Source organism: Chrysoperla carnea, chromosome X (assembly GCF_905475395.1).
Source record: "Chrysoperla carnea chromosome X, inChrCarn1.1, whole genome shotgun sequence".
Taxonomy (NCBI): domain Eukaryota; kingdom Metazoa; phylum Arthropoda; class Insecta; order Neuroptera; family Chrysopidae; genus Chrysoperla; species Chrysoperla carnea.
The window spans coordinates 32,398,821-32,410,199 of NC_058342.1; the positions used below are offsets into that span (position 1 = coordinate 32,398,821).

The window sequence follows — 11,379 nt, forward strand, 5'->3', positions numbered from 1 at the left end:
ATTGTCTCAGATATCCAGGTATAAATAAATATCTGCCTTTGTCTAATAGAGGTCAGAGCCTTCGTGGGAAATCTTGTGCCTTTTCTTTAATTATCGGTCCACTTACTGGAACGTTTTTACTAACTTACTGGAAACACTGTTCAAGTTCAGGATATTCTAATAAACGTAGACGTTTTAGTTTTGCTTGTCCTTCAGAAATTTGATTGAATTTTATCTTTATTCTGAATTATTCAACAAAGAGTAGATTTTAATCACATTAAATTCGACACAGACTTCATTGCGTGTCTTTCCACTTTCATAAACAGATATTAACCTCAGTTTTTCACGTACTGATAGCGATTTGAGCCTTCGTTTCGGTATTTTTCAAATATACATCCTTACGATAGTAAAGCATAACTAAAACTGAAGATCATTGAGGCTCAAAATTAGTTAAGTGCGGAATTTTCGGGTAGAATAAGAATAAGTAAGTAAAAAAACAAAACGATGTTATCTCAGTTCTCGGTTATAAAGGTTCTTGTGTACAAAATTCACTCGCTGTCACTGTTAGAGGTAACTATGACGATTAAATCGAAGGAACAAATCCCAGATATAAAGGTTTGCTTCGTCAATATAACAGAGATAATTCAGTGCCAAAGTGTTGGCACCTCAGTATGAATTCCAGTTAAGTAGATTTCTCACTTATCCAGGTCCTACTTAACCAAGTTTTACTGTATTAGTACAGGCAATAGACTCAACAAATTATTTACTGAGAAGTCTTCACCTGAAGTGATAAAAACAATTCAGTCATCATCCCAATTGCTCGTGATGAGATGAAAGTTTCGTCGTAATAAACGATGTCACTATAAACGATTTTGACTGTAGTTAATTGTGACTGTTTAGTTCAAGTTGTGGGAGATGGAGATCAGATCATCAATCCTATAAAACAGGTTGAAATTCAACAGGGAATCAGAATCAAACTATCAGTAGAGTACTCAGTGTGTTCGGTATTCAGTACTCCGTAGTGCTACTGCTACTGAAGTCTGAAGTACTGAATAGCAGTGCTAGAGTGTGCTATAAATAACATTCACACTACACTAGACTTTAATTCACAACTCACAAGTGTTCCCACTTGATCCTAGCCTATCTCAAACTGTAGCATTCGTTGCGTTTCTTTACTGGCCAGCCTGTATTACCAACATTCTAAGAGCTGTCACATTTGACAGTACCTGCAAGTGTATTTACTTTCTATAATTTTATCGATTTTCATATAAGACACTCGGTATGAACTATGAGGAATAAAAATTTAGTGACTGAATGACTGCGCACTTTTCACACAAAGCATCTATTGTTCGAAACTGCCAATGATCTGACGCACACAGTATACAGCAAAGTTGTTACCCACAGACACAAAACATAGCTACTTATGCAACGTACATCGTATGTCTTGTGGTTACCATATATAAATTATACTATAGAGTACTTATAACAGACAAAGCATCTATTGTTTGAAACTGACAGCCACTATACAATACTTAAGGAGTAAACTCTGTCGTGCTCCTAAGCTCAACCACAAAATTTTTTTACAAAACACCTCTGTGCTGATCACCCAAAACAACTGCTGAAGTTATTAGTCGGGCGAGTACAGAGATTTAGGATCAACTTTTTCTTCCCAAGAATGAATACATAAGGGATAAGTTTGAAAATTTTTATCCTAACTTAGTACTATGGAATTCGGCGTTTTTGAGATATTGGGCCTTGAGCTGCTGGAAGGAAAAAGCCAGATTCCCACAATATCTAGAACATGCCGAGTCAGATCAGTCAAAATTCTGCTGAAATAGAAACGTTGAGGAATCGTACTCAACTGACTCAATGACTCAACTGTTATATTTTCGATATCCAGAAACTCGATTCATCCATTTTTTTCCCCATGATAAATATGAAAAAAATTTCAGATAATAGCAAAGAAAATTTTATTGAAACTTTAAGTTGCTGGAACTTTGTCCCTTTTGGGTATACCAAAAATATGTATATGACTTTTTTATGGATGTGGAGCAAAAATAGTGGTCAATTCGTGTTCCTGAAGATGGAAAACTTAAAAGTACCGTAATTATTTCCACTTCTTCGACGATTCTATTACAGCAGGATTTTTCTAGTTTATCTTAAGTTTGTTTAATTTTTCGGCTGAGTCGAAAATTCAACCGATTTGGAAACGAAATCGAAACCACAGCTAAAACTACTTTTTTGTCCGAAATTAGCCGAAACCGAAACTTTAACAAGTTTATTTACTTAAAAAAATAAAAAACTTTTTAACTTGATAGTACCTATATTGAATTTTATTGAATTTAACTGATTCACTGATTGAATTTAGCACTTTTTAACTGACTTAACAATTTCGTTTAGTTTTACTTTAGTTTGCACTTGAATTTAATTCGTTTTGTATTTGAAATTAAATTTTAATAAATTTAAATGTAATAATATTATGTTTATCACATAAACAACACATTTTTATTTAAAAAGTACTCAAAAACTGACTTTAAAACAAAATAAACTGAAATAGATTGATTTAACTTTAAAGAATTGTTGTCTATCTGTCCCACTTTATTATTAATTAATTAAGTTTACTTTACTTTACTTTAGTTTCATTTCAAATCAAGTACATAATAAACAACTCAACATTTAAAAATTTCAATCAAAGACTCAATTCTACTCCTAATTAATATTTAAATAAATCAAACTACATTTTTAATTTATTAATTAAAACAAAAGTTTGAGTCTGAGTAGTCTATTGATTCAATAAATAAGTCAAGTGATAGTATTTAAATGTATTAGTATATAGTTTAATTGTAGACTTTTGAGATGAGAGATGAGGTGGTCCGTACCGTGGACCGTGCGTCCGTGCTCCCGCTGGCTGCTGTAGTAGGGCTGTACAACAAGTATATATTCCACATAATAATCGTATTATTTTATAATCGTATACATATTTTTTTTAAAATAATTGGTCAATTATTTTTGATGGAATATTTTAATTATATTCATCATTTTTTTTATACATACATCATTTAATATAAGCTATTTTTTTCAACATATAATTATTACCTATTTTTTGAATATTTTATTCAACATTCTAGTACAGCTAATACAAGTCTATGAATTCAATATAACAGTTCTGTTATGAAAGTATGTTCTTTTTGTACGATTACATACTCTTAGTATAAGTAGAAAAAGATAACTTCTTTATATCTTTGTTATTGCAGTACTCTTTTCTACTTACACTGAGTGTACTACACTTATACAAAAAAAGAACAAGTTTGTTATACTTATTGTTTACAATTTAAAAGATGGGCATATTTATATAATTTGGGCGCTTGTACTTTGTTATCTTTGGTTCTTTTGGGCTTTACTAGAGTAAAATTCAAGTTTCGTTACTCCAATTTACTGTAAGATGCGAAGTATTGTCATCGTCATTCATCAGAAATTCAACACCACTTGTAAAAGAGATAAAAGTTTAATGGTTGTCCTAAAATATGGCCTTCTCATTGTCACGCTTATGATCGTTAGGGAGTTCTATTTTTTCCCCTTCAATTTGATGTTCGTTCCATAGTTATGATTTTTCGTTCTCGAGATATGAGCACATTTTAGTATGGACAAATGAGACTTATACAAATCCTCAATTTCGACAAATACGACAAATTTTCTAAGAGAATTTTACGTTCCTTAAATTAATTTCCAGTTGTTTGTTTCGTATTTTGCATATTTTCAAAATACTTCGAGATTTTTTAATTTTAGGGTATATTTAATCACGTCAAAATCGTTTATAATTTATAATAAGACAAATGAACTTTTTCTTTTAGCAAATGGTCTTAAATTTTGGATGCCATACCAGCTGGAGTAACGCACCTTCAAATTAGTTCTATATAATTATGATGAATAATTTGATTATATTTATAATTGACGTGAAATGCTATAAAACTGACACTGTTTGATTTTGATCACGTGGTCAAAGAACTGAGAGTACCTTACTTCGAAAATGCTAGTACTTGCTGTAGTAAAATGGTGGTGATTCCCTTACAACGAATTTCTCTCCAGTAAGAGCACTGTATAGTGCTCGCAGTGTAAAAACACCAATACATGCCTTAAAATATTGTGTATTTTAACGAAACAAAAACTGGGGCGCTTTTATTTTTGGAAGGTGAATTATGTATAAAAATGTATCCTTATGTTATTGGACGAGCATAAATAGAATAGATTCATTGATTTATTGAATCACTCTTACGTTTTCCATCTTAACTAGTATCGCAATGTAGTATAATTCTATGGTTTTAAATAATACTCGCCTGTCTCTGTAGTTGTACTTATAACTTATAGGTTATATTCTTTATAAACTTTAAATGTCATGTCTGTCCAGTTTTCTGTCATATTTTAATAAAAGTTATGTATAAATTGTACCTAATACTAAATTAATTATTTATTTCATTAACAGTATTAATATATTCCATAAAAATTAAATTCAAATACAATGGCTGAATTATTATTGGATTCAAATATACGTGGATGGGTATTTTTACCGATTGTGGTCATTACATTCTTGGTTGGAATCGTTCGACATCATATTTCTATTCTATTAGCTTCACAGAAAAAGATTGAAATACAACAATTACAGGATAGGTGAGTTCGATCAGTTTTAAAGTTAATATCAACGATTCTCAGCCGAAAATTGCCATTTTCAACGTCTTTATAGCTTTGAACACCTTCATAGTTCATAGTCCCTCCAAATTGAGCTTTAAAGAAGAAAATTTGTGTTTGAGTTGAGTTAGTAACAAGAAAGTACCTTTTTATGATATAAAAGTACCTTTTGGTTAAAGTCGCTATGTAAACTACTGAACTTGTCTTTTTCTTATCAGTTCTAATTTACCGCAGTCGGGTTTTTTGATTTTTTAAATTTATTTTCACTTTTTAATCACTTTCAAATAGCTATTCAATGATACCCCACTTAACATAGTCCTCCTCGACTTGCATTTTTATTTTTCACAAAATGGCGTCTGGTTGTCGTTATATTGAATTTTCATTACTAGCATGCCTTTAATGACACTCGCAAGATAAAGAAAAATCGATTAACGTAAGAATCATCAAAATTGGTCCACGCGTTTGCCACAAAGGAACAAACATGCATATATTCCCTGATAAACACATTACCTCCTTTGCGTCGAGCAGTCGGGTAAAAAACACTTTACCAATATATTCTACAAATGTTAAAGATTCAATTTATGCAAAGAAATCGATTTTTTTGAACCCATCCCTGGCCTCAAAAAAGGGTAGTTATAAGTTTGACCGCTATGTGTGTGTGTGTCTGTCTGTATGTCTGTTTGTCTATGAAATCGTAGCGCCTAAACGAATGAACCGATTTTGATTTTTTTTTGTTACATTTAAAAGGTAATTTAATGGAGAGTGTTCTTAGCTATGTTCCAAGTACGAGTTTAGGATTCCGTACTCGAAAAATCTAAAAAATTGGCGATGGTCTTCAAAATCAGCTCAACTTGGAAAAGGCTTTAATGAAAAAGATAATTTAATAGAGAGTGTTCTTAGATATGTTTCAAATGCGAGTTTAGGGTTCCGTAGCCGAAAAATTTGTCGGGGTTTTTATAAATTTTGTAAATTTTACTAGTAGTTGAATTTGAATGTGTTGTATTTGAATTTCAGTCAAGTGATGATTCGAGTACGGCTGTTACGTGAGAAAGCAATGTTTATACCGCATCAATCGTTTCTAATGCGAAGACATTACTTTAACAACGAAGAAACTGGATATTTGATGCAAAAACGTGCACCTGTCTCACAGAATCCAATGACCGATCCATCCATGATGACAGACATGTTGAAAGGCAATATTACAAATGTTTTACCCATGATTGTTATTGGTGGCTGGATTAATTGGATGTTTTCTGGATTCGTTACCAGTAAGTCTATCTTTGAGTTCAATGTATTTAACGATTTAAAGTTTAATCAAAAGTTATTGAAAGCTTCCAATTAACGAAGATCATGGTGACCATATTACTGAAACACCTGCAGATGTACAGAAAAGTTAAGGAATTCCTTGAAAAATGTTATAGTGAATACTTTTCAAGCTCTTTGACCTTTCCGCTAAGTTTTAAACCATCATAAACAGCATTGGAGTTGATGCCCAGTTCTTCTGCCATCCCACGAACCGTTTGTGATGGGTCAGTCTCCATCAGGAACCTCAGGAGCAAATCCTCGTCCTGGATTACTGTAGGTCAATCACTTCGGGGCTCATCTTCGAGGCTAGAATATCCGGAAATTTCGAAAACCAACGTTGAACAGTGCGTTCATTAACACTATCATTACCAAATGCCTGGTTAATTTTTCGGGTCGTTTCGGCAGTGCTTTGGTTCAAAATTAATTCGTAGGCAAAAATTGGCCGACCTGGAAGCGATGTCGTTACAACCAATTTTGACTGTTTTATAAAATTTAATAATTCTTTTGTTGGATATTTTCAGCAAAAGTTCCATTCCCATTGACATTACGTTTCAAGCCGATGTTGCAACGCGGTATTGAGTTGATGTATTTGGACGCATCTTGGGTATCGTCTGCCTCATGGTACTTCTTAAATGTCTTCGGTTTACGAAGTATTTATGCCTTAGTTTTAGGCGAAAATAATGGTAAGCTCAACTAAATCATCAGCTTGTTTTTAGTGAACAACTTGCTTATTTGTGTTTTATATGTTTAGCTGCTGATCAAGCACGACATCTTCAAGATCAAATGGCTGGTGCGGCAATGTCAATGCCACAAGATCCAAAAGTTGCATTTAAGGCTGAATGGGAAGCGTTAGAAATAACCGAACATCAATGGGCTTTACAAAATATTGAAAGTGAATTCTTAGGCACTGCCACAAATAATATGAATGCAATTGAAACTAATTAATTTTAATTTAATTTAATTAGTTTATTAGTTCAAATTTTTTATTTGTTTTTGTTTGTTTTTTATTGATATTTACTCTCAAATAAAATTATGTGCGTTTCAATTATTTTACAAATTTTATTTATTTATTCCTCATCGTATCGTTAAAGTTGTACTCCTCAAACTTATTTCGACCACCACCAACTCAAGTAATTTCATGAGAATTAAAGCTTAAGATTGTATGAGTATGACAACAATGTTTGATTCAAAGGCTCAAAATTTTTTTATAGGTAGACTTTTACTCAAAGAATATGTGGTTAAAATTTCAGCTTAGATATCCATGCTAATTTTTAAGAAAAAAGTCATTGAAAATCGATAAAAAATACATTGGCTCTTATGGAGGAATCTCAAAAAACGACATATTTTGAAAGTTTTTGATAATTTTCATTTGGAATGAATGAAAACAAATTAAAAAAAAACTTTTTAATAGAAAGTAAACATATTAGCAATGAATTAGAAAAGAAAAAACAAGTGTCTCCGTCCAAATAAGGGATGTACGAGCAGAGTAGATTTAGGGTTGAAATTATTTTGTATCTTATTTTCAACATTGATGATGAATTTTGTGATAACTTCATGAATGTAGACGAAAACTAACAATACACGGCACGTATCATGACCTTTTTATGAAAATTGTTAGGATCTTGGGATTCCTATTTTTTCTATCAAATTTGATGTACATTTCATAGCCGTACAACTTTTCGTTCTCGACTATTAATTGTTTAAAAACTAAAAAATTAATTAAAAACGCCCTTTTTAATTAATTGTTTAAATTTTTTTTGTATTTTGCATATTTTTGTAGATAATTCGAGATATTATTTTTAAAATAACAAGTAACGAATGAAATGAAAATTCGTATGAAATGCATATATGTATACATTTCAAAAAAGAAGTAAGTTTGAAATTGGTTGACATAAGAGGTAAGTATGGCCAGCTTTCAACCAAATATTGAACTACACGAAACTTATTGATTAAGTTGTGTATAGTTCAACGTTTAGTTAATAGATGGGCATACTTATGTCTTAGTTTTAGGATATTAAGCTGTGTTGTCGTGAATAGCCAGTTGACATAAGAGGTAAGTATGGCCATCTTTCAACCAAATATTGAACTACACGAAACTTATTGATTAAGTGTATAGTTCAACGTTTAGTTAATAGATGGGCATACTTACCTCTTAGTTTTAGGATATTAAGCTGTGTTGTCGTGAATAGCCAGTTGACATAAGAGGTAAGTATGGCCATCTTTCAACCAAATATTGAACTACACGAAACTTATTGATTAAGTGTATAGTTCAACGTTTAGTTAATAGATGGGCATACTTACCTCTTAGTTTTAGGATATTAAGCTGTGTTGTCGTGAATAGCCAGTTGACATAAGAGGTAAGTATGGCCATCTTTCAACCAAATATTGAACTACACGAAACTTATTGATTAAGTGTATAGTTCAACGTTTAGTTAATAGATGGGCATACTTACCTCTTAGTTTTAGGATATTAAGCTGTGTTGTCGTGAATAGCCAGTTGACATAAGAGGTAAGTATGGCCATCTTTCAACCAAATATTGAACTACACGAAACTTATTGATTAAGTGTATAGTTCAACGTTTAGTTAATAGATGGGCATACTTACCTCTTAGTTTTAGGATATTAAGCTGTGTTGTCGTGAATAGCCAGTTGACATAAGAGGTAAGTATGGCCATCTTTCAACCAAATATTGAACTACACGAAACTTATTGATTAAGTGTATAGTTCAACGTTTAGTTAATAGATGGGCATACTTACCTCTTAGTTTTAGGATATTAAGCTGTGTTGTCGTGAATAGCCAGTTGACATAAGAGGTAAGTATGGCCATCTTTCAACCAAATATTGAACTACACGAAACTTATTGATTAAGTTGTGTATAGTTCAACGTTTGGTTAATAGATGGCCATACTTACCTCTTATGTCAACTGGCTATTCACGACAATACAGCTTAATTAATATCCTAGAACTTAATTAACAGTTACATTTTTTTGGCAAAATACTAAATTTTTCGGCTGATAGTTTGAATTTTCATAACTTTTAAGTTCAAATTTAGATTCACCAACCTCGAAAATCGCCAGGACAATACTATTTTCTAAATACATTTGTTTTAATCACGTTTTATATTATCGGGAGTCAAAGCCCCGTCCTCTTTTCGCACAGGGTTCTCGAGGTCGAAAACTTGAAACAATTTTAATTAACCATTCCTGAATTATATCCCAAAGTTTCATTAACTTCCGATTTATTTCCACCTGAAACTACCTGTCGACTGGCTTATCCAAACAAAATTCTCATAATTTTTCCCGAAATTCATAATTATTTAAATTAACCTTCGTAAATTGCGGGAATTAATGAATTGGTCCAAGGAATTTTTGGGTAGTGAAATAAATAAAAGAATAAAAATATTTTTTAATAAATTTTTATTTATTTAGAATTTATAAAATTTGTTGTATATAGGCAAGAAAACTATGCAAGAAAATATAAATTCAGTAATTATTGGAAAATAAAAACATAATTAACAAATTTTCCAAACATTACTGAATATTTTTGGCTATTTATAGAGTTATTTTTAAGTACATTCATGTACATTTATTTATAACAAATTGAAAATAAATTTTTGAACAAGAAGCGTAAATTTGATCTCCATTTTTGGCAATTTAGAAAATTTTGTACACTTCGCAGTTCTTCTGTAAGGATTTCAGCGAAGTAATTAAAATAAACTGGTTCTTTATCAAAAATTTATATCCAATTTTGAATATACAGTCAAAATCTGTTATCGTGACGTTTTTTATAACAATATGAACCCGTTAATACGTTCTTTTAACGTTAATCGAATCTTTTGACGATCGAACTAGTGATCAGATCGATTTTGACTGTATACAAGGGTCAATTTAATATTTTGAAAATATCCCTTAGGATATATTTTAACAAAAGGTCCGTCCTATTAATAGTAACAGAATAATGTTAGGGTTTTTCCATATATCTCAGAAACTATAAAATTTATTCCTTCGAGGAACTAAACCGTCTGGCCCTGAATAACACAGTCAGTGTTTCCCGGCGGTGAAGCTGGGGGCTTTCTGAGTGGCGATTGACCTCTACAGAATCCTATAGCTTCATCACCTTAAAATAGCATTTCATACCCGGAGACGTTTCATCTTCGGGTGACAGGTTGTTCTTAAGTAGGGCACAGAGGACCTTTTGGTCTAGGTGCTAGGGACCCATTTGCAGAACTCCTCTTTTGTATTATTATTATTATTTCCATTTCTATTTAAAAATGGCAAAGACCTTTTATTACAAAAATTTACCTAAATCGTTTTGGTACATTGACTCTAGTGGCGGATTTAACACAGTTGCACTGTTCCCCGCAATGGTAAACTGTTGTTCCAGTAACTATTAAGTTTCTAGGGTTCTTATTTGGAGATTCTTTCAACAAAAATGAAAACGCGCTCGTCAAACGATAAGCAAAAGATTGGATTGGCGTTCCTGCTTGTCTTCTGGAGAACAGCCTTTAATTTTCTTCGAAAGTGGATAATTTCAAGGGGAAAGAGTCACCATATTTAGTGAGTAAATTTTGATTGTTTCCTTAAATCCGCCACTGATTGACCCACAAATTAAACTTAATAAAAAAAATATTAATAAAAATTATAATCACATTTTACAAAAGAGAAAAAAGTTACTAAACATATCACAATAAATAAATATAAAAGAAATAAATGTTACTAAAAAAAAAAATTGAATATTTTTTAAATAAATTATTTGCAAAAAATCGGTATACAAGACTTTAAGGCACTTGTATTTTTTTTTTTTGAGTCATCATATTAGTCGAATACGAAAATATATTTGACCTTGAAATTCGAAGACACAGATCGAATTGGTATGAGTTTTTAAGAAGAGAATTACCCTTCGATGAAGTTTCAACGAGATGTATTAACGCGATTCACAATTATTCGTTTGCAAAGCTGCAAGTAACTGCCCAGAATGATCAGGGCCGTCTTACCCGGGAGGTGCTTATCCATGGGGAACCTTGGGAGCGCTTCAGATTATCTAAATAACTTCAGAAATGGATAAACCAATGAATTCTAAGGAAAAGTACTTCATATTTTCTAGGTTTCCGAAATCTTTCGTTTAAATCTGGTTTAATAAGAGAATATAAAAAATGTCGAAAGACTTGTCTTCTGAGAGTGCGCAAAGGGCATCTAACAGGGCCGTCGTACCCGAAAGAGTAAGGGCTGCATGATATACGGACGCAGGAACCTAGGAAGCGCTTCAGATTATCTAAATAACCTCAGAAATGGATAAACCAATTAATTCCAAGCTCCATAAAAGTGCTCCATACTTTCTAAGGTTCCAGAATCATTCTGGTTTAAAAAAATAATATGAAAATGTCATTTAACTTTTCTCCTGAGAGAAAACAAC

At 31.9% G+C, this 11,379-nt stretch overlaps 1 protein-coding gene across 1 annotated transcript; it reads left to right on the forward strand.

The window, feature by feature from the left end:
- Positions 1-4,383: 4,383 nt before the first annotated feature.
- LOC123302780 (ER membrane protein complex subunit 3) lies at positions 4,384-7,015 on the forward strand. Its single transcript, XM_044885873.1, has 4 exons — positions 4,384-4,644; positions 5,677-5,930; positions 6,489-6,650; positions 6,719-7,015. The coding sequence occupies exons 1-4, from the start codon at positions 4,496-4,498 to the stop codon at positions 6,910-6,912; spliced, it is 759 nt and encodes a 252-aa protein (XP_044741808.1). The 5' UTR covers positions 4,384-4,495; the 3' UTR covers positions 6,913-7,015.
- Positions 7,016-11,379: the final 4,364 nt, after the last annotated feature.

Excerpts from the sequence above, each read along its gene's own strand:
- LOC123302780 (XM_044885873.1), top strand. The coding sequence starts at position 4,496 with ATGGCTGAATTATTATTGGATTCAAATATACGTGGATGGGTATTTTTA. Across the intron at positions 5,931-6,488 it reads GTTTTCTGGATTCGTTACCA|CAAAAGTTCCATTCCCATTG; the intron begins GTAAGTCTATCT and ends GGATATTTTCAG. Across the intron at positions 6,651-6,718 it reads AGTTTTAGGCGAAAATAATG|CTGCTGATCAAGCACGACAT; the intron begins GTAAGCTCAACT and ends TTATATGTTTAG.